Source organism: Oryctolagus cuniculus, chromosome 16 (assembly GCF_051225735.1).
Source record: "Oryctolagus cuniculus isolate XC-2025 breed Fujian yellow rabbit chromosome 16, ASM5122573v1, whole genome shotgun sequence".
Taxonomy (NCBI): domain Eukaryota; kingdom Metazoa; phylum Chordata; class Mammalia; order Lagomorpha; family Leporidae; genus Oryctolagus; species Oryctolagus cuniculus.
In genome coordinates, this window is record NC_142882.1 from 50,006,464 (window position 1) to 50,030,689 (window position 24,226).

Here is a 24,226-nt window from a genome sequence, read left to right on the forward strand (position 1 = left end):
GAAATAATAAAAATTAAGCAGGGTTAAATTAAAAATAGAAAAACAAAATCGATGAAACTAAAACCTGATTCTCTGAAATGATAAAATTGTGAAGTCTCTAGCAGTACTTGCCCAGAAAATTTACTAACATCAGGAGTGGAAGGGGACGTCACCCCAGACCCTGCAGTCATTTGCTCCGTGAATTTATACCGTGAATTTCAGAACTGACATAGAATCGGCCAACTCCTTGAAAGACGCAAACTATGATACAGATAGCATGAGTAGTCCTAATGAGTAGTCCTATAAAGAGGTTGTATTTGTAGTTAAAGGGTTTTGTTTGTTTGTTTGTTTGTTTGTTTTTGCTAATCCCTGGAGCCAGATGGTTTCATTGTCAGATTCTTACCACTCAAACAAGACATTGTGCTAATTTTATATGGTCTCCTTCTGGGAAAAAGTGAGAAAGGAAGACTTCCCAATTTATTTTATGAGACCCACATTATCCTGATACTAAAGTCAGACAAGGAAACTACTAGGGAAATAGGAAAAATCTACAGAACAATGTCATAAGTATAGCTGTTAGAATGCTCGATAAAATTTTGGCAAACTAAATCCAGCAATATATAAGAATGATAATGTATCATGACTAAGTCAAGTTTATTCTAGGAATGAAATGCTGTTAGAACATAAGAAGACCAGTCAGTGTAATTCAGTATGCTTATGATGAAAGAAGAACAAAAATCACATGATTACTTAAACTTACAATAAATATTTGGTAGAGTTCTGCATTCATTTTATTTTTTTTTAAAGATTTATTTATCTTTTTGAAAGTCAGAGTTACACATAGAAGTTGAAGCAGAGAGAGAGAGAGAGAGAGGTCTTCCATCCACTGGTTCACTCCTCAGTTGGCTGCAATGGTCAGATCTGTGCCGATCTGAAGCCAGGAGTCTCTTCCAGGTCTCCCACGCAGGTGCAGGGGTCCAAGAACTTGGGCCATCTACCACTGCTTTTCCAGGCATAGCAGAGAGCTGGATCGGAAGTGGAGCAGGCAGGACTCGAACCAGCACCCATATGGGATGCCAGCACTGCAGACGGCAGCTTGAGCCGCTACACCACAGCGCTGGCCCCCTTTTGTATACTTTAAATTATCCCTAGATTGCTTATTCCTAGAATAATGTAAATGCTGCATCATAGAAAAAAAAAAGTATTCAATGTGGACACAGTTTATTTTTCTGAACGTTTTCTCTGCAGTTAGTTGATTCCATGAATAAAGAACCCGTGGCTATGGAGGATGACTGTACTGGAATTCTGCAGTTTAAAAAACGGGAAAAGCTCATAAAAGATATACAGATGCTAACAGAAGAAATAAAATTTCTTGTAGACACATTTGGTTGTCTATACAGAAAATCTCATGGTGTCTACAAAAACGTGTTTGATAACATTACAAGATAGAACACGAATATGTAACAGTGAATTGTAATTCTACATACTAGATATATAAAAAGTTTAAAAAATAGTGCCATTGATATAAAAAATGAAACACTTTGCTGTGAATCTGACAAAATATGTGCAAGATATGTATGTTAAAAACTAAGGCCGGCGCCACGGCTCACTAGGCTAATCCTCCGCCTAGCGGCGCCGGCACACCGGGTTCTAGTCCCGGTTGGGGCGCCGGATTCTGTCCCAGTTGCCTCTCTTCCAGGCCAGCTCTCTGCTGTGGCCAGGGAGTGCAGTGGAGGATGGCCCAGGTGCTTGGGCCCTGCACCCCATGGGAGACCAGGAAAAGCACCTGGCTCCTGGCTCCTGCCACCGGATCAGCGCGGTACGCTGGCCGCAGCGCGCTGGCTGCGGCGGCCATTGGAGGGTAAACCAACGGCAAAGGAAGACCTTTCTCTCTGTCTCTCTCTCTCACTGTCCACTCTGCCTGTCAAAAAAAAAAAAAAAAAAACTAAAGCAATGGTGAGAGAAATCAAAGAAGACCCACATTAATGGAGAGTTGCATACTGTATTTAGAGATTAGATGGCCCAATCCGTGGAGTTTTAATGTCATCTCTCCCCAAATGTAATCATTGTAATATTTCTCAAGAAACCAGTAGCCATTTTTGTAGACAATAAAAAGCTGATTGTAAAGTTTGTTTGAAAACCAAGAACAACCAAAACAATAAAGTTGGAGTAGGCATATGATAGGTTAGCATTTGAGACACCTGTTTCCCTTACTGGAGTACCTGGTGTGAGTCCAGGCTACTTGCTGCTGATCCAGTTTCTATAAATGCGCATCCTGGGATGCAACAGGTGATGGCTCAAATACTTGTGTCCCTGCCCCATCCTGACATGGGAGACACAAATTGAATTTCCGGCTCCTGGCTTCAGCCCTGCCCAACACTGTGGGTTGTAACCATTTGGAGATGAAACAGTAGATGGAAGATCCAATATCTATCTCTCTCTGCACCCCCCCTTCCAATAAAATGAAAAAATATATATTTTTTTAAGTTGGCTGGTTTTGTTTCATTATTTCAAGCATTCCTATAAAGCGCTGTAATCATCCCTGTATGGTTTTTTGTGAAAAGACAGCATGAGGATAAGTAAGGCAGAATAGAGTCCAGAAATTACTATATACACATGGGGCAATAGTTCAATGAAGGAATGGTAGTGTTCTCAATTAATGATGTAAAGAATTGAACAAAATGGAAGAATTTGACCAGTTGCCTCTTACACTTTATAAAAATGAAAAATGATTGAGAGATGTACATCTAAACCTTAAAACTATAAAGCTTTTTGAATATAGGACAAAATCTTTTGACCTTGAGATAGCCTGAGAATTTTAATACAACACCAAAAGCATAATCCATAAAAGATCTGTAGATTTGACTTCATGAAAACTAAAACTTTTGCTCTGTGAAAGATCCTGTTAAGGTATTGGAAACAAAAAATGGAAGAAAATACTTCAAAATCACATATCTGACAAAGTACCTTTATTCTGAATAAAAAATTCCTGTGCTCAACTGTAAGTAAACGTGACTGCTTTTTCTTTTTTTCTTTCTTTCTTTTGAAAGGCTGACACAGAAAGAACTTTACTCAGATGCCTACAACAGCTGGGACTGGGCTGGACCAGAGCCAAGGGCCCAGGATTCAATCTGGGCCTCCCTCCTAGGTGTCAGGGGCCCATGGACTTGCACTATCACCTGATGCTTCCCGGGGTGTGCATTAGCAGGAAGCTGGACTGGGAGTGGAGGAGCCAGGACTCCAGCAGTGCACTCCACTATTGGGTGTGGGTGTCCCAATCCCGAGACTTAAACACTGCACCAAATGTCTACCCCATGAGCGTAGTTTTTATTTCATTTGGGTAGAAAGCCAGAAGTAGATTTCTAGATCACACAGCAAGCAGAGGTTGTACTTTATAAGAAATGTGATAATACTGTGCCGTTCTGCATTCCTGCCAGCCGTGTATGACAGTGCCAGTGGCTTTGCATCCTCACCAGTTCTTGTACTGCCAGGGTTTTGGAGTTCCTGCTGTTAACTTCTGCCATGCTGATAGTGACCTGGAGACCCAGATTGTGTCCTTGGCTCTCAGCTTCTGCCTGGCCCAGCCCCAGCCGTTGTGGGCATTTGGGGGAAAAGAATCCGTGCGCGGAAGATCTCTGTCTCTCTCCTTTCCCCTGTCTCCCTGCCTGTCAGAGAAATGAAAATAAAGCAAGCCTTTTTTTTTTACAAGTCCACATCATCTATGATTCATTTGTATAATGCTCTGGAAAAATCAAAACTGTGGGGACAGAAAATAAATCTGTGTTTTCCAGGGCACAAACAAGGAAGAGAGGGTTTCACTGCAAACACGACAGAGGAGTTTTTGGAAATGTTAGCAACTGTTCTGTATTTGTATTTTGGTGACAGTTATGTAATTAAATGCATCTGTGAAAACTCCTAGTTTTTACTCAGAATAAAATTGAATTTTACTATATGTAAATCGAAACATTTTAATTCATTTTATTTACTGTTTATTTATTTGAGAGACAGAGCAAAATCTCCCATCCACTAGTTTTCTTCCATCCACTAGTTTACTTCCGAAATGCTCACAATGGCTAGGGCTGGGCCAGGCCTAAGTTGGAAGCAGTGAACTCAATCTGTGTCTCCCATGTTGGTGTTGAGGATCCAAATGAGCCATCTCTGTTGCCTCCTGGAGTCTGCATTAGCAAGACGCTGGAATTGGGAGTAGAACGAGGACTTGAACCCAGGCATTCTGATGGGAAGCAGGTGTCCCAAGCAGCATCTTAACCAGTATAAGAAGGATTCATCCCAAAGCACAAATTTTAGAAAGCGTGAAAGTCATCTTCAGAATCTGCCATGTAAAAAGGGACAGAAATATACTAATATTTTATATTTTAAAAAAGATTTATTTATTTGAAGGCCGGCGCCGCGGCTCACTAGGCTAATCCTCCGCCTAGCGGCGCCGGCACACTGGGTTCTAGTCCCGGTTGGGGCGCCGGATTCTGTCCCGGTTGCCCCTCTTCCAGGCCAGCTCTCTGCTGTGGCCAGGGAGTGCAGTGGAGGATGGCCCAGGTGCTTGGGCCCTGCACCCCATGGGAGACCAGGAAAAGCACCTGGCTCCTGGCTCCTGCCATCGGATCAGCGCTGGCGGCCATTGGAGGGTGAACCAACGGCAAAGGAAGACCTTTCTCTCTGTCTCTCTCTCTCACTGTCCACTCTGCCTGTCAAAAAAATTAATAAATAAAAATAAAAAAAAAAGATTTATTTATTTGAAAGAGTTGCAGAGAGAGGTTGAGACAGAGAGATCTTCCATCTGCTGGTTCATTCCCCAAATGACCGCAACAGCTGGAGCTGAGATGATCTGAATCCAGGAGCTGCATCTCAGTCTCCCACATGGATGCGGGTGCAAGGGGCCCAAGGACCTGGGCCGTCTTTTACTGCTTTCCCAGGCCATAGCAGAGAGTGGATTGGAAGCAGGGCAGCCAAGACTTGAACCAGCACCAATATGGGATGCTGGTCCCACACCCTGGGGCTTTAATCCATTGCACTACAGTGCTGGCCCCTAGTATTTTATATTTTAAGAATTCCGGAACTGGGGCTGGTATTGTGGCATAGCACATAAAGCTGTTGCCTGCAACACCAGCATCCCATATGGATTTTTGTCTTGGCTGCTCTACTTCCAATCCAGCTCCCTGCTAGTGCTCCTGGGAAAGCAATGCAAAATGGATGCCCAAGTGTCTGAGTTCCTTCCATTCATGTAGGAGACCTGAATGAAGCTCCTGTTTGGCCTGGACCAGCCATTTGAGCAGTGAACCAGCAGATGGAAGATCTGTCTCTCTCTAACTCTTACAAGTAAATTTTTTTTTATTAGGTACACTTTATTATTGATTTCAGCACACTTAAAACATATGAGAAAAGCTGCTTTCAAGCATATGAACTAAACATTCAACATTTCTTGGAGAGTTTTTCTTCCCACTTCTGTCCTTGTGTCATCACTAACATTTTTGAGTGCACTTTTGTCTTTCTTGCTTGCTCTTGCATCATTTCTGCATTATTATTTATTTATTTTTTTGACAGGCAGAGTGGACAGTGAGAGAGAGAGACAGAGAGAAAGGTCTTCCTTTTTGCCGTTGGTTCACCCTCCAATGGCCACCGCAGCTGACGCGCTGCGGCCGGCACACCGCGCTGATCCGAAGGCAGGAGCCGGGTACTTCTCCTGGTCTCCCATGGGGTGCAGGGCCCAAGCACTTGGGCCATCCTCCACTGCACTCCCTGGCCACAGCAGAGAGCTGGCCTGGAAGAGGGGCAACCGGGACAGAATCTGGTGCCCTGACTGGGACTAGAACCCGGTGTGCCAGCGCCGCAAGGCAGAGGATTAGCCTAGTGAGCCGCGGCGCTGGCCCCATTTCTGCATTATTTTATAAATTTTTTAGAAAATTCCAAAGCAGTCTGTTCAGCCTCATGCACTGTCTCAATATCATGCAGTGTTTCTTTTAACTCCAGCTAAGCGTAGGCTTTGGAGCTGAAGGGACTCCTAAAAAATAATTTTGTGCAACCCCATGATCTCATAGATGAGGCTGATTGACTTCTTTTCCAAGGCTGCAAACTTAGTTCTTCTTGCTGCCTTCTGTATTCTCTCTGTGTCTCGTGGCCAGTTGAGTTAGAGATGTGTCTCAAAGTGAGTCTGTTCCCATTGAACCTACTTGAAATTTGTAAACCTTCTTAGATATGTGAGCTAATGCTTGTCTTTAGATTGGGGAAGTTTTTACATATTGTTTCTTTCCATACTGGTGTTTTGTTTTTTTTTTTTTTTTTTTTTTTTTCAATAAACACTTGCAACCAATACATCTCTCAGTCTGCCCTGGAGGGCTCTGTGTGATGATGGTAACACTGCATGCCTTCAACACTACCAGTCAGCAACTCTGCCTTAGCCTTCAGTTCCTCCTTAGGCGGGACTCAAAGTTAGGCACAGGCTGCAGTTAGGACTTCCTAGTCTTTTCCTGAGCGTGTTCATGGCCTTTATTCCCAAGAGTGTGTCAGAGCTTTTAAAAGCCCCTATGAACACCTTCTGTCCAATCTTGCTTTTCTTTTTAAGTGTTGTGGTTAGTCTCTTTGTTCCAACTATTATCTGTTGCCTCAGGCATTCATGATGTCAAAATGCTTACTTGTAATTATTTCAGACAAACACATAAATACTCTCCAGTTGCTGCAAGGCTTGATTAATGGACAGAATCTCAAATGATTGCTTTTGAAAATCCTCCACAACCCCCACCCCGCAAGGTTTTTGTTGTGCTGCTGTTGCTGTTGCTTTTATGGAGAAGCCAATTTTTGAACATTTCTTCACCAACACTCCTCCTTTTTTGTTTTGTTTTTGCCTCCTGCCTTCTTTCTGAGGCCTAAAGATGACAAAAGTGTTGAGTTGTGGGTGGCGTGCTGGGTTCTGCTGTTCATGGCACTCCTGGAAGTTGTCTGACCCAAAGCTGGGTCTGAGAGTCTGTATCTTAGTGTAGTTGCCTGTCTACAGACTAGACAGTCATAACTACCGGAGCAATAAGATTGCTTAGCTAAAGTTCTGGTAATGAAGTAACTGCAGGGTTTCTGTATTTGAGTTAGTAATTGCTACTGAAGAAAATGATTCTTCAGATTGGTGTTCTATGAATTCACAGCCTCAAGTCTCAGCCAGTCTCTCAAAACTGCCTGTCAATCCAATTTCTTTTTGTCCATTTCCTCTTTACAGTAGAAGTTATCTGGCCCTCTAAAATGTCTTCTGTCCCCTGTTACTTCCCTCACCTTCCTCTTACTCCCCTAATGTATTTCAGGAGAATTAATGCCACATTGCTTTTCTCAAATTATCGTCCTTTCCCCCTTTGTATTTATTTTATCCACAATAATGTTGCAAGAGAATTGAATAGAGTCACGAAAAGACTTGTGTGGGTGTTCTAGGCTGGATAGGAAAAATTAAGAGTTAGAGAGGGACAGATAGATTGGGGGCGGGGAAGGAGTGTAAGTGTGGTCCAGGAAAGGAACATTTCTTAGTTTGAGTAACTTGGGTTCTTAGAATAAATGCAACAATGGTTAATATGAGTTATAAATATAAGAAATTGTATATGTGGCTGTGGACATTTGGTGGAATGTCCAGAGGCTGTTTTATTGCTTCATTGTAACAAATGCCAGACATTTAAAAATTTCCCTGTAGTGGGCTGAATTGTGTCTCCTAAAAAGATGTTCAAGCCCTAATCCCCAGTGCCTGTGAGTGTGATCTTACTGAGAAATAGGGCGAAATGAAGTTACGATGGGGTCACACTGTGTTAGGGTGGGCCCCTGTGTCCCTCTGCTGATGTCCTCGTAAGAAAAGAAGGAGTCGGGGAGGAGGCAGGAAGTAAAAGAATGCATGGATTGCCCGGAGTCACCGGAGGCGAGGATGAGGCACAGGGGATTCTTGGACTCTGCAGGGAGCATGGCCCTGCTGAAACCTCGGTTCTCCTTCTTTCTGTCCTGCAGAACCATCAGAGTATAAGTCTGTTGTTTGTGGTATTTTCCTAAAGATGTACTAGGAAACTAATACATTTCCTTAGTTTGCTGTTGAAATGAATTTTAATTTATAAATAACGAAGTATGGTATCAAATGATAAATAGAAATAACATCGGTCACTTGCAAAGCAAGTTGATGCATTATATTAGTTTAGATTTGAGGGTGACATTTTGAAACCCAGGTTACAGGCACACAGCTGTGATACCTTAGTGAACTGACTGGCTCTTCATGAGTACCTCAAATACATGAAGTGTAGAAGATCTTCTTTATTCCTTTCATCTGCTTGAATCCAAGATTCCATTTGGAAAAGCTCAGCAGTTTTTTCCGAAGGGAAGTTACTGTTAAAAATACCACGGGGTTGGTGTTGTGGCATAGTGGGTTAAGCTACCACATGCAACATTGGCATCCCATATGGGCACCAGTTTGAATCCTAGCATTCCAAGCAAGCTTCCTGCAAATGTACCTGAAAAAGCAGGGGAGGATGACCCAAGTACTTGAGCCCCTGCCACCCACGTGGAGTCCTGGATGAAGCTCCTGGCTTCAGCTTGGCCCAACCCTGGTTTATTGCGGCCATTTGGAGAGTGAGCCAGCAGATGGAAGATCTCTTTTTCAGTGTCTCTCCCTCTCTCTCTAACTCTGCCTTTCAAATAAAATAAATAAATCTTAAAAACAAATCTTGAATGCCTTGTTAGTAGGTAGTCTAATATAGCCCCTAAATATGAATCTTATACTTAAGTCCCTTTAAAAGACTGCCTTCTTTGAATAATCATGTGGGATACCACAGCCCTCTCTTAGATAACACAGAAACAGAAGCAGTTTTTTTCCAATATTCTGTTTGCTAAGCAAAAATTGATTGCATTCTGGAGATTTTTGTAGAGAAATTATATTTGAGATTTGCCCTTGACATATTTTAGATAACTTGTAATGCAGACATTTCACTCATCTTAACGTCTTGATCCTTATAGTAGATCAGTTATAATTCATTTTGTTAGGCTTTTAGTTTTTGAAGGCTTTCTTTTGTGTAACTGTATTACTTTTCCATTGCTGCTGTAACAAATCACCACACCTTTAGGAGGCTGAAGTACCACATATTTTTTATCTGATATGGGCCCTGCTGAGCTGAAATCAAGGCATCTGCAGGCCTGCATTCCTTACTGACACTTCAGGCACGACTCTGCTTCCAGCCGCCCTCACCTTTTCAGCTGCAGTCAGTTCCCTGCTGTAGTGGCACTCGGGTCCCCTGTTGCTGGTGAGCTGGGTCTGGTGTCCGCTCGGGCCCACATGCATGCTCTGTCAGACCATTCCTGGGCCCCTGCAGCAAGCGCAGGTAGAATCGCTCTCATAACATCTCTGATATGAGTTCATGTGATTAGACTGGATGACTCGGATAATTCAGAATATCTTCTGTGTTAAGTTCCGTAAGTGTAGCTGCATTGGTAAAGTCCCTTTTACCATGTAACACATGCATAAGGATTCGGGGTGAGGGGAGGCAGCATCTTTGGAGGACCATCCTGCCTCCCACGTTGATTGGTATTAGTGGATTTGGTAATTAGGTGCATTCATTATCAAATGTATTAATGTAATTACTAAAATTTATAAAATAGATTTCACGTATAGCTAGTACAAACACTCTTTCTCTCCTTGAGATACAGTACAGGGATAATGTTTGGTAAGTGTGAGAAATTTTGTGTAGAAAAGGAAAATAAATTGGTATGAGTCAGTCCCCTAGTGAAAGTCTCATTGTACAGCATCATTCACCAACTTTCGGATTCCAGGCAGCTTTTATTGCTTGAAATTAATCGGATATCCCACATCACTTGTAAGTAGACTAGAAAGTTGCTACACAAATCATGTCACTGTCGTTTCCCATTTATTTTGACGTTGGCTGCTGTCTGGCAAGGAACTGGAATTTCCTTATTTCTTACTGGTTCTGATGGCTCCATGTGGAGAATGGACACCAGAGACTTTCACTTTTCATTTTCATGTTAGAATGGGGCAAGCTTGAGCCTGTGCTTCTTCTATAGGGAGGCCAGAAGCAGAGCCAAGACAACATCTGCCAAACTGAATTTTCTTCCTGTCCAAGTTCTGCAGTCAGACTGGGAAACTTTTCATTCCCTTCAGTAACAGAAGGACGAAAGCTGATGGTTTGTGAAGTCAGGGTATACCAATTAACATTCTCATATGCCCCATCCACTGCACACAAATAAAATGGCTCCCCACCCCTCTTGTTGTTAGTTTTTATCCCAAAGCATAGAAGTGGTTACATTAGAACTATCTCATGCTTTGAAGAAACTTAGTTTAATTCTGGCCTTTATTCTCAGTCATGTGGTCTTTCTCCTTACCACACATGGGCAATATTTTAAAATAAAACAGAGAAAATGTTTCACAACTAGTAAAACGATACAAAAAAAAAAAAAACATGAAAATATCGTTGTGACTGGCAGAGAAATTATTACAGATCACTGATGAAAAATGTGTATCATTTCACTTACTGTTTCTCTGTTAGGTGAAAAGAGATTTGAATGCCCAGAATGTTCCAAAAGGTTTATGCGGAGTGATCATCTCTCCAAACATGTGAAAACACACCAGAATAAGAAAGGCGGCGGGACAGCGCTTGCCATTGTTACCTCGGGAGAACTGGACTCATCTGTCACAGAGGTGCTGGGCTCCCCAAGGATTGTCGCCGTGGCAGCCATTTCTCAAGATTCGAATCCAGCAACTCCCAATGTTTCCACCAACATGGAAGAATTCTGAAGCGACATTTGTAACAGAGACCTCTAGTGCTGCACTTAAGTTTACACACCTTTGAATATCTGGAACTGGGCTGGTCACATGGATTACAGAGTAGGAAATCATGTTTTCATTCTTGGCTTCTTTTAAGTATTCCTAGGTTTGGGGCAACACATGAAGTGTTGAATTTTTTAAAATACACAAAGCAAACCGCTGTACTGGAAACAGAAAAGTATTTCCTCCGTGGTTGAAGTTGCAGTTGTGTGGAAGTATGTCATGTAACCTTGCAGTAGGGTCTTCCCCGCTGTGAGCATCATGTGTGCACAGATTGAAAAAGACAGACCTCGGTCATTTGTAGGCTGCACCTTAATTGGACGTATTTTCTTTGAAAGTACTTTCTTATAAATTCAGTCAATAATTTACATACATTTCTTTTTCTCTATAGCACAGAAAACAGTCAACTAATGATAAGGATAATACTGTATTTCCTTAGCTTGATTTTTGGAAACTCAACCGAAAATAGTTTTGGCCGTCTTTTCTAAATGGTAGAAATTCTTCAACAGTTGAATTAGGTAAGTTCCAAAACAGTCTTCTGAGGTGCGTCTCAGATCTTTATTACCACTACATTGTAGTAGTGTGTATGCAGACAATCAGTGAAGTCCAATTGCTTTCTCCTTTTGGAGACAGAAGAGGAACCTAGAGCTAAATCTTAGGTTAAATTTTAGATGGAAAACTTAGGAAAATGCTGGGGGAAAAAATGGTTAAAACAAAATTCCTGATAGCTTCAGAAAAGTAAGATGAAGCAACTTGACATGCATTGTTTTAAAGTTAGGATTGATTCTATTCCTAACACTCAGTCAAACCACGAGATTTCATTTTAAATGTTTATATTGGGAATATTTGCGTAGAATGTAAATCATTCTGTAGTTTCATATTGTGTAAATAGGAGTTACGTTGACAATGTGCAGAATTCTTTATGCTTTGACACAGTAGCCAAAGAACCATCAACACTTTTTTTCAAGGCCAGCAGAAAATCATCTTTTAACTACATTATAATTTTCATTTTTCCTTACTAAAAATTGGCCAATCCCATTTTATTTCTAGTACTGTTAGAAAGTTAATTAGGAATTCATAGCACAGTAATGTCTTTATGTCAATAACTGAATTTTCCCTAAAATTTAGACAGCCTAGCAAATATATAATAGATATGATATTATGGAGCAAAAATTATTTTTGAGAAATCAGAATAATTTTCAGTCAAATAGTGACTAAATAAAAAATATATTTCATTCTATATGAAAGGGTCTTATAGTCAAGAGTCTTATTAGGAAAGATGGCCAAAAATTCCTTATGGAAAAGAAAAATGGATAATGCCAGTAGCTTAAACATTAGTAAGATTTATCATGTTTTTAAAAAGCATTTCCACAGAATCATAATTAGTGAAATTGACCATTTGAAAACTAAAGTTTTTACCTGCTTGGTTTATTAACAGCATTGGTTTGGGAACTGTTTGAATACAGATACGTACATGTTTTCTCGTGCATTCTCTATGATTTCAGGAAAAGTACTACTCATGGGAATTCTCTTCCAAAATTGTGATGTTTCTTGTATTTTTGATGAAGGAGAAATACTGTAATGATCACTGTTTACACCATGTACACTTCAGGCCAGCCCTTTGTAGCGTTATATAAAACTGAAGGCCTTTTGTGCTTTCAGTTTGTATAAAAAAGCTTTGAGATTAAAGGAAAAAAAAATTTTTACACTGTGGTTATAAATTTCAAGTTTTCTTAAAGCTTTTGTAGACTTGTAACAAAGTCTTTAAATTTTAAGTTGGATTTTGTAAATTGTTTTGTATATTTTATTTAATGTACTCTTAACAACTGATGTATCTGGCTTTACGACATCAGAATCAGTTTGTTGTTGTGTTTGGTACAGAGGAGCGTTTGGTAGTGTTCATTTCAATTTTTATTATATAGGAGCTGAAACATCAAATATATATTTTATCTATCATTATGCTACACAATCAGTGCTATAAATTTTTTTATGCAAAGAAACTTTCTTAATGTTCCAATCATGTTTCCTCCGAGTGACACTTTCTGTTGTTTTCGTTGATACCAAGAATCAGCACTCTGCATGGCAATCCCATGCACCAGTTTCACTGCAAACCTCTGTGTGTTCATCAGAAATGGAAATTCATTTTCTCATCAACAATGAGGCCTATTATAAATTTATCAAACTGGATCTGGATAGCTTTATAGCATATAAAATATATTAATTTGTGTTAGCAGGTGCACATTTCACCACCAGAATTAGAAATTTTTTGACAGTCTGCTCTGCATACCATTCTGAGTCCACTTTTCTGTCTTAGAAGAATCGTAAATCTCAATGTCCTTTATTTGACTCAGTGGGAATAGCTGTTATAAGTAATAGGACACAGATGTGCAGTAGAGTCTTGTTTAATGGCATTTCACTGTTCATTCCCTTTGCCACCGTTATAAAGCTTTTCTTTATTGTAATTATCAGTGCAAAGCTATGTATTTATCATGGTAGAACTCCAGTGTTAGAATAGTTTTTTCTTACAGTATACTTTCTTTGGTTAGGTTTGTGTATGTGTTGCTGATTACATTAGAACTTGATGTTAAGTCATTATTTATCACACTCTCATGAGAGCAGTAATAAAAGTGTGTAATCTAGGGGAAAAAGTTAATTTGTCAAACTTAGATAAGCATGATGTTTAGGTCCTATTTTTCAATTTTATAACTGTTTTATTGCAACAATATTTGTATTTAAGTCTCCATTTTAATGCCTTGTGGTGTTTTTTTATGCATGTCACTAAGTTGTCATCCCACATAAATTGATGTGCAGCATAGGGTATTAAATCTACATAATGATTTTAAAACAGAAATAGTTGATGGTAAAATGTAAATGTTTTGCAAAAATTCCTTATAAAAAGTTTTGTAGTAACATTTCACTTGTAAATTTTTTTGTAAAAAAAAAAGAAAATGAAAAAAAAAGATGAATCCAGAAAAAAACTGTTTCCCATATCCTAGAATTTAGACAATTATTCTGCCAGCAAAGCCTCCGGGGCTGTAACTGACATTTTTACAGTGCTGATTTGTATAAAATTTGTTTTTTGTGGATTTGGAAATAAAATCATGTACAAGTTGTTGCCTGCAATAACAATTGCAAGTAACCTATTAAAAATTCCCTTGAGTTTAACATGTTTCATTTAATTATGTATACTATAAAGCAGCAATAAATTGTTTGAACTATCAACCTTACCACGATGAACACTGCAAAGTTAAATGCTTCTCACTAGAACACACATTGGCAGCCCTTCACGGTGCCTGGTATTAAGATCCAGGCACCATTTCTCTGAACACACCGCCAGAGAATCCCAACTCAGATTGCACCGTTAATTTGTAGCCATTGCTCTAGACATTTATGGAAATTAAAATTTGATTTAGAGACGCTTTTTAACTTAATGTCTTTAAGCAATAAATGTTAGGAAATTGTAGGAAGAACTAAAAACGCAAAACGTAATTAAAATGTTATTTAAGCTCACAGAAACACTAAGAAGCAGTATAGACCATGTAGAAGCCACATAGTCTTTTAATGAAAATGGTCTTTTCCTCCTGGGAGAGCCCTGCAAAGCTCATGAGAACCTTACCAAAGTAATGAACACCTGATTGTCACAACTTCAAACATGGCAGAGGGAGGCAAGGGGGTGAGATGTTAGATGGCCGAGGGAGTGCACTGGCCCACTGGCCCAAGACTTGGAAGAGTCTTTAAATCTGTAGTAGGCAGAGGCTGTAGTTGGGTGGGTAGGTAGCCTTGTACATTAAGCCCCAAATGCACAGTAAGGTTACAACTTAGTACAGTAATCGTAATCAGTAGTCAGGGGCAGGGCTTGTGGCCCAGCCGACTGAGCCCCTGCTTGGGACACCATATCCCGTATAGGAGTGCCTGGTTCGAGTTCTGGCTACTCTGCGCTTCTGATGCCACTTCTTGTTCCTAATGCCCCTAGGAGGCAGCAGATGACGGCCCAAGTGCTTGGGTTCCTGCCACCCGCATGGGGCACGCTGATGGAGTTCCTGGCTCCTGGTTTTGGCCCGGCCTAGCACCAGCTGTTGCTGGCATTTGGGGAGTGAACCAATGGAGGAAAGATTTCTCTCTCTCTTTCTCTGCTTTTCACATAAATATCTTTTTTTAAATATTAGGAATTCAGAACAGTGACTCAAGAATCAAGAGATAGTTTACATGTATGGTACTCTGCAAAATAAGATAGTAAGAAATTTCCATTCACATTTGGAAGCATCAAGATGATGCTGTCTGGGGGAATAATGTAATTATAAAATTAACAAAATTTTAGTTGTTTATTTTTCATGTAGTAGCATGTGGTTTCTGAACTCCTAGGGATTTGAACCATGTGAACAGGCTGAATCACAAAGGAGAAAAAGGGTCAGATTGCTTCCTCATAGATTGTTGCCATAAAACCATTGGTGTAGGTAGTGCTGAGAGCAACCCTACTACATAGGGTGGATTTACAAAGTCATTAGTCAAGCTGACTCCATGATAATGGGAAAACTAACATTTGGTATAACTAAATTTTATTTAAAAATTCAGATGCTTGATTATAGAGGTGCAGAGACTTTACTTGTCTGCAAGAAATACTTTATTCCTCACTGAATCTGCATAATGTATTACTATATTTACTGCCTAAGCAATAATGTCTGCTTAATATACACAATCCATTTATAATCGTGTAGCTGGGTTTTTTAGGCATGTGTTTCCATTCTTTTAAGATTTGCTGATTAGCATAAGCCTTGGGCTCTGTTCCTCTGGGTAGCAGGTGGCAGTGAAATAACTTATTTTTGGATACCTGAGAGTAATGTCAAGTGGAAATAGTGGAAATAGAGGAGAGAGGGAGCAAGGGAGGGAAGGAAAGACTGATTTATCATGCAGAGAGCCAGTCTCCTTGGTAATAGCAGACTACTGTGACCAAAGAGATCGTAGAGTGAGAGGCTGAGGGGTTCCAGCTGGATTCCTTGTTCTGCCAATTGTAAGCCACAACCTTGGGCAAGTTAACTGTTCTGTATCTCTGCTCACTTGCAAAATGGGATGCTGCTGCCTCATAGGGCTATTAGGAAGGTGAAGCAAGGTCACTAGGCAAGCACCTGAGAGTATTGTACGATAGATGAGCTGATTGATGTTAATTCCAGAGAAGGGGGTGTCTTATCCATCCTGCCTGCTATGGCAAAGAATCGTAAACCAGGTAGCTCTTAAGCAGCAGAATGTACTGCTCACTCTCCGGAGGCTGGAAGTTCAAGGTTGAGATGCTGGTGTATTCCCTCTCTAGTGAGAACTGTTCCCTGGACATGCTTCTCTGCTCTCATGTGATAGAAGGGACAAGGCAGCTGAGGTACCAGCCCCACTCATGAGGGCTCCACTTACCTGATCTAAGCCCTGCTTAAAAGCCCTTCCTCCTAGTCCTACCTTGGCCATTAGACCTCAGCATAGAGATTTTGAGGGTGCACAAATGTTCAGACCCTAGCAGGGACCATGACACAGTTCCCAACTAGACCATGGCGAGAATATTTGGAACAATATGCTGAGAAGTTAATTCTCAAAATTCCAAAAAGAAGCAGCAGTGGCAGTGTCCCCAGTCAGCCACATACTTTTGTGAAGCTGTCTGTGAGCTCATGAGAGTACTGTAGCTCCCTGTCGGCATGTCTCACTGGAGCACCTCCAGGGACAGGCTGCATAAACACTGCAGTGCAGTAAGAACACATGTGTAGGGAGGAGCTGCGGCTCACGTAAGGTTGGCTAACTTAACATGAACAGGTTTCAGATCAGGGTCAGAGACCCAAGAACTCCTATCTGGGAGCTAAGAGCAGACTAAAGCAAATTCTGCAGAGGAGGGGATCCGTTGTCTCAAACAGCGATTCACCTTTGAATCACTCCTTTCCACAGGGTGGGCTGGGTTCAACTTGGGTTGCTGATTTTCCTGTTAGGAGATGTGCTTTACTAAAGCTTTTCTTTATAGTAGCACTACTTTTGAGCTGTGAAAGGCGTGATAAAGTTATATTTTCTGTTAGTAAAATTGTTCCTAGCTTGTATAATTTTATGGTGGAATTTAATGCATCGGTAGTTCACGGAGCTGCGTGTATAGGGCACCATGGGCCCCAAGTATCTGGTGACCTTAACAAGTTTGAAAACCATTGTTGAGGGAAATACTTTAAAGACAAAAGATAAGCTGACTGAAAAGAAAACAAGATCCAACTCAATTCAGTAATATCAATGGGTACAACTTTGCTTTTGTAGCTTTCTTTATGTTAGTTTATTCTGTCAAGTTCAGACTCCTACATAGGATTCCAAAGTTTTTTTTGCATCAAAATAAACACCTTTGCATTCCATTTTCCATGACCTTTTTAAAGTACCCTTGTGTATGCATATGTGAAATATGTATGTGTACATATTTGATGGGACATCATTTATACTTCTAATTATAATTTATAAGTCAGAACTAAATTTGCAAGTTACTTGGCTTTGTATTTTTGTTGCTTCCTTTCCCTTTCTTTAATTATGTGGAAGAAAAGATAACATTGTTTTAAAAAATTAAGCCCTACTCTGATGATAATATATGTGCTTATTTCAATTTTTAATTTTCTGGAGTAAATCATGACTAGCGCAAGGTTTTAGATTCTATGCAAAGAACTCAGTTCTTTTTTTTTGTTTGTTTGATTTTTGTTCAACGTATCACTGATGACAATTTGTATTAAAGTCCATGTAAGGAGTTGGTGTGGCATAAGGGTAAAGCCACCACCTGCAATGCTGGCATCAAGTACAGACATGGGTTCATGTTCCAGCTGCTCTACTTCTGATCCAGCCACCTGCTGGTGCACCTGGAAAAAAGCATCATTGGGTGGCCCAGGTCCTTGGGCCCCTGCACCCATGTGCAAGACCCAGCAGAAGCTCCTGGCTCCTGGCTTTGACTTGGCCCAGTCCTGGCCGTTGTGGCTATTTGGGGAGTGAACCAGAAGACTGAAGATCTCTCTGTCTCTCCCTCTCACTCTGTAACTCTGCCATTCAATTAAATAATAATAATTTTTTTTAAAAAAGTCTATGTATAAATTTAGTATGGCCTCTAGTTCCCTAAAAAGCTGGAATCCTTTTATTTTCTTTTTTAAAACATTTATTTATTTGAAAGGCAGAGAGCAACAGAAATGAGGAGAGGCAGAAAGAGATCTTCCAAATGCTGGCTCACTCCTCAACAAATATGGCAGTTGGGCTGTTCCAGGCCGAAGCCAAGAGCCTGGAACTCCGTGTGGGTATACCACGTGGCAAGAACGGGCCCCGGTGGCTTTCCCAGGTGCATTGCAGGGAGATGGATTGGAAGCACAGTAGCCAGGACTTGAATTGGCCATCCAATATGGGATGCTGGCATTGCAGGCAACAGCTTAATCAGCTGTGCCACAATGCCAACCAGCCCCTGGAAATCCTATTACTTTTGACTTAAAAGAAATGGGGTGGGAAAAAGAGCAAACTTAGAGGACTTTTTAAAATTGACCATTTTATAGATGAAAATATTCTGTATTTTTAGGAGAAGTGTTACCTTGTTTCTAAATGTTTCTCACATACTGAGTTTTATTATGCTTATTTGAATGTGTGATATTGCCAATTCTCTAAAGAATTAGCCTTATGAGAGAAGACATAATCATCAGAGAACATATTGAAATAAAATATTTTATCTTCAGCTTTTGTATTTTGTCCTAATAGAAATATTGATCAGATTCATGACTTAAGAATTTATGTCTCTTATTAAGAAAAATATATCATTTAACTGTGGCATTGTTTGTAATCCTCCCTAAGTAATTATGATCTTTTAAAAAGTCAAGTAACTCTCTTGCTTTAATTGTTTGGTGACTGAGCCATAATTAGGCCCAGAATGCATTCAGTTTATGAGTCCAGAGGTCATAGCTTTGTCCCCAAGAATCTACAAAACCCAGTCAAAGTTTAGGCATATTCAGGTATCAGAGTGGGAGTTGCCAACTCCAAGCCCAGTTTGCTCCTCTTAAAAGAATATAAGAGCAGTTGGTTCTCATTATCATAGATACCAGGGTGCTGTGGTCTGAATGTGTGCCCCCCAAAATGCCAGGATTGACAGCCACCCCGCAGTGTGGTGCTATTACAAGTTAGGGTCTTTGGAGGTGGAGAGGTTATGAGGACAGAGCCCTTGTGAATAGCATGTGAGCCCTTGTACAAGCAGCCTCAGGAAAGGAGCAAAGGAGCCCTTCCCACCATGAGAAGATGTGGAGAGAAGGCATCGCTGGTGAACCAGAGAGCAGCCCTCACCGGACCCCTGCTGCCACCTTCCTCCTGGACCTCCCAGCTCCCAGGATGGTAAGAAATAAACTTCTGCTATATATTAGCCAACCAGTTTACTGTCTTTTTGTTACAGCAGCCTGTGTGACCTAAGACCAGAGGTGGTCATCAAAAGACTGAAAGAAGGCCACAGCCCAGCATCCATCAGTCCTAAGGGATGCTGGGCACAGTCACGGGGAGGGGCCCCACTGCTGCTCCCCTACTGTCTCCACCTCCCCGAAGCCGCTGGACCTGGGGAGATTATGAGATGGTAGGAGAGGGATCCAGAACTAGAAGTGGCTGTTTATCTCCTATTATGAGATTAACTGTGTTTTCTTCACCCATTGATTAGGACCCTGGGTAGGTGAGTGTATCCTCTGCCAGTGCTCTGAATTTTCAACCTACAGACAAACCAGGCCCTCAGACATCCTTTTTATCTGTCTCTTTTTAAAAAAAAAAAAAGACTTTAATTCATTAATTGATCTGCCATAGACTGGTTTACTACCCAAATGCCCACAATAGCCAGGGCTGGGCCAGGCCAAAGCTAGAGCCAGGAACTCCTTCTGGGTCTTCGATGTGGGTTTCAGGGACCCAAATCCTTGAGCCCTCCCCTGCTGTCTCCCAAAGCGTGCACGAGCAGGAAGCTGGAATCAGGAGCAGCACTGGGACTCAGACGGAGGCACTCGCATGGGGAATGCAGGTGGTCCCGAGCACCACCTTAACCACTGATGCCTGATGCCCAGCCCCGAAACACCTCCTAAACCATGTTTAGTGTTTCCCTTCTGCTTTCTCCTCTAAGGTCTTGACTCTAAGGTTTTTTTTGTTTTTTTGTTTTGTTTTTTTTTTTGTTTTTTTTTTGACAGGCAGAGTGGACAGTGAGAGAGAGAGACAGAGAGAAAGATCTTCCTTTTGCCGTTGGTTCACCCTCCAATGGCCGCCGCGGCCGGCGTGCTGCGGCCGGCGCACCGCGCTGATCCGATGGCAGGAGCCAGGAGCTTCTCCTGGTCTCCCATGGGGTGCAGGGCCCAAGTACCTGGGCCATCCTCCACTGCACTCCCGGGCCACAGCAGAGAGCTGGCCTGGAAGAGGGGCAACCGGGACAGAATCCGGTGCCCCAACCAGGACTAGAACCCGGTGTGCCGGCGCTGCAAGGTGGAGGATTAGCCTAGTGAGCCGCGGCGCCGGCGACTCTAAGGTCTTGACTTCAGGAGAAGCTCAGTGTCTTCAGGAGGTGAACAAGCCCGGAAGAGCTGAGATGGCGAAGGGGAAAAAAACTATTGATGTGATGCAAAAGAAAGCTTTGTTGGCTCCACCATCACCCAGCCCAAGCTACCCTCACTGCCTGCCATAGAGGGAAGCACCGACCTTATAAGGCCTGGAATTGCTGGTGGTGGTTGCAGCAGGGGCTCATTGATGCTGGTGGAGCATCACAGTCCTAGCAGGGTCGGAGGTATTCCAGTTAAGTGTGATGGTCTGTATCCTGGTGTGACTCATTGCAAGTTCAGCAGAAATGTACATATGTGTTTAGGGAGAAAGCCAAGGATGCAAACAGTGTCCTTAGCAGTGTCCTGATGGATGCATGGCTGTAGAAGATATAAAAGGAAAAGAGATAACCAGATGCAACCACAGTGACCTCCTTGTTAAACCCTTCTCCACTAATAAGGCATCAAACAGAACAGGGCTTTGTCAACTGCTGGGTGCTAGATTTGTGTAGGGCTTAATTATATCCGTGTGCTGCCTCCATGCTGGGACAGATCGCTCCTCCAAGTCCCGCCTCTGCCTGGCTTGGAGCACTCCCTCCTGCCCTTCACCTCACTTCTGATTTCCAGGAAAGGTATGCCAAACAGAAACAATGATGTTTAATACGATTTAGGTGATAGAAGTAATTGGGTTTATCCCCTCTGTTAACTTGCTGAATTTAATCTCAAACCTTCTTCCTTCTCTGAAGCTTGTTCTACTAACAAAGCTTCTTTCCTGTTCTGATCCCCTGCCATTTAGCCAGTCTCTTTTTTTTCAGATTTATTTTCCCCTTCTCTCAACAGAGGTTCTAACTCTTACCCTGATGAGAATTCCTTGGGTCACACAAGTCCTTCCCTCCCTGCGTCTTCACAGTGCCTCCTTCCAGGTTAACATAGGCCTGAACAGGTGTTGCTAAAAGCTCTGTGTGAGGTGCTACAGGGGATAAAAATAAACAGATAGGGCCAGGCATGTGGCTCGGTGGTAGACGCTGCTTGGGACACATTGGAGTGCTTGGTTATATTGGAGCACCCAGGCTACTCTGCTACCCTTCCCACCTTCCTGAAAATAAGCACCCTGGAAAGCAGCAGGTGGTGGTTCAAGTACTTGGGTCCCTGCCACCCCCATGAAGATCTGGATTAAGTTTCCAGCTCCTGGCTTTGGCCTGACCCAGCCCTTGGCTGCCTCAGGCATTTAGGAAGTGAACCCAAAACAGTAGATGGAAATTCTGTCTCTCTCTCTCTCTCTACTTGTCTAATAAATGAAAATTTAAAAAATAAAAAAAGAGTCTCCAAATAGTGCCTGCCTTCAAAGGACTGAGTTACTGATGAGAAAAAATAAGAGCCACACGAGAAGTGTAATGTGGGTGGAGGGTGTGACACTGGTACCAGAGGAGGTTACTCCGAGTTCTCGGTACGGGTTTCCTCTCCTGGGTCTCTTGTGGTTGGTGTTTGTTGTTTTCTTGTCTTGCTGGCTTGTTTCTGTCAGGTAGTTACAGTAATCACACTTTTTTCTCTGTAAATATGGCATCATTCTTGCCTACAAATCCATCAGTTTTCAATTACATTTCCTCTCTTCACTGTTGCATTCATAATTCATGATTCTGCTCTATAAAAATGCCTGAGACTTTTTTTTTTCTAGATTTATTTATTTGAAAGAGAGAGAGAAAGAGCTTTCATCCACTGGTTCACTCCCCCAGATGGCCACAACAGCCATGGCTGGGCCAGGCCAAAGCCAGGAGCTTCATCTGGGTCTGCCACCTGGGTGGCAGGTGCCCAAACACTTGGAAGCCATCTTCCACTGCTTTTCCCAGGCCATACGCAGGGTGCTGGATCTGAGAGGAGCAGCTGGGACTTGAACCGGCACCATGTGGGATGCTAGTGTCCTAGGCAGGGGCTTTACTTGCTATGCCTCAATGCTGGCCCGAGAGGTTTTGTTTTGTTTTAATTATGCTGTCAAAACCAGCAGTGGTGAGGAAGTATAATTTTTGTTTCATTTTTGTTTTGAATGGTTTTTCCCTTACCTATAACCCCCAACCCCCACTCTCCTCCTCCTATCTTTGAACCAGATATTAAAATTCTCCCAGCTACCTGGTTTTCTGCTTCACTGTTTGCCTTTTCTCTTTCCAGACTCTTAAGTTAACCTCCGTCAATGGTGTCCCCAAGAATAAAGTGCCTTTGATCTTAAGCCACCTGATAAAAGGGAGTGGGTGTGGGCATTTGGGCTAGTAGTTGGGATGGCTTCATTCCACATCAGAGTGGCTGGGTTCAGTGCCTGCATCAGCAAGTGATGACCCAAGTACCTGGGTCCCTGTCACTCACATGGGAGACCTCCATTGAGCTCCCAGCTCCCCGGTTCAGCCCAGCCCAGGCTGTTGTGGACATTTAGAGAGGGAACCAGTGGCTCTCTCTGTCCTGCTATCATCTATCTATTATCTATCATTTATCAATCATCTATATCTGCCTATCAGAGAAATAAATTTAAGTTTTTTAGGAAAGTAATAAAGTCTTTGTCATTTCTAGGAAGTTGTGTTAGTGCCAAGCATCATTCTCAATGATGCTCTGCATGTTAGGGGCATCTGAGACAAGGACACCCTCATCCCTCTCTTGATTGACTACTAGAAGGACTCCTTGAGGACCCAGATTTTGGCCAGGCTCCTCCTAGTGGCCATCCTGAAGAGGAGGCTGAGATGCACCTTGCTTAGTGAGGCTAACCAAGGAGGTCTCATTTCTCTTGACAAATGCAGGGCTGACCTACGGTCATGAGGTGTAACTCTGGACATTTCCACGTAAGGGGACCTCTTCCGGCAGGCTTCAGGAAGCTTGTTTTCCCCTGAAAATGAAGATACTCCCTCCGCACCTTGCCATCTGCACAAAACAGTAGAAAGCAGGGTGGCCACTTAGCAACTATGATGGGAGAATTGCTGCCCCTCTGGGGACCGCAGAAGCAGAAGATGACCATCAGCCTCATCCCTGAGTCACTGGATTACCCAACCACTGCTTCACTAAACCCAGACTTCTTATGTGAGGCTAGAAATGTTCTTATTTATCAATATTATTTCAACTGGAACATTGATTAAAGTTGAAAGCAGAGCTTCCTGTCTGACATAGCTTCCTGTGGTAGAAACAGACTTGGTGTTATTTCCGGTTTCTGCCAACGTTGCCCTGCCCCCCTCTCCTCAGGGCCTTCATTTCCCCTTCTTGTCTGGAACCCTTCTACTCTGTTTTTAAACCCTCTGTCCGTGAACGTGAAAAGAGTTGTGATATGGGATCATCTACCCTCACAAGAGTAACCGTGTGATGGGAGCTTCGGGTTGAGGGAATTTTAGGCATTAGCCAAGAGTACAGGAAAGTCTTTGTGGGCAAGGGAAAGGAACTGGGTATTGGTGCTGGTGAGGCTGGGCCTGATTGCCAAGTCTGAATTCATACATGAGTTGTTCAGCAGAACCCTACTTTCCCCAGGAAGAAATGGTTCTATGTGCTACTTTACCTTATGCCAGTTATTTAATCTGTTAGTATCTGACTTCTCATACATTAAATGGCAGTGAGTTGTAGTATCTCTCTGTATGTGAGAAAACTCTCATAGACATGTGAACTTGAGTCATCTTCACATCCTGGGCCCTCCACCGCGTTGCTCTTGGCTCACTGGCACTCGGTCCCGCACTGCCTACATCATGGTTTTCAGTGCTTTCCATATCCATGGAGGTGATCCTTTTGCAGCCTTAGTTCTGTGCCCACTTCTCTTACAGTGGTCCAGTGGCCACCCTGCCTCGCTGCTCACCACATCTGACCTGTAAGTCACTGCTCCACTGTTTCCCTTTCAGCCATCACACTCTAACATCACTGCCTCCTGTCTTCTGGTTCACTCACTCACTCAGCCGTTCAGACTTCAAGAATCATTGGCCCC

The 24,226-nt window shown here is 42.3% G+C and overlaps 1 protein-coding gene across 2 annotated transcripts in view; it reads left to right on the forward strand.

Annotated features, from left to right (window-relative positions):
- The window catches only part of SP4 (Sp4 transcription factor), an 88,427-nt gene extending 74,488 nt beyond the window's left edge, over nucleotides 1–13,939 (forward strand). For both annotated transcript variants that reach the window (XR_016222505.1, XM_008261509.5), the window contains one exon: nucleotides 10,497–13,939. Coding sequence is in view for 1 of the 2 variants with exons in the window: in XM_008261509.5 (XP_008259731.1) it covers nucleotides 10,497–10,744 (248 nt within the window). In the remaining variant the exon portion in view is untranslated. The remainder of the gene's footprint in view (nucleotides 1–10,496) is intronic.
- Nucleotides 13,940–24,226: the final 10,287 nt, after the last annotated feature.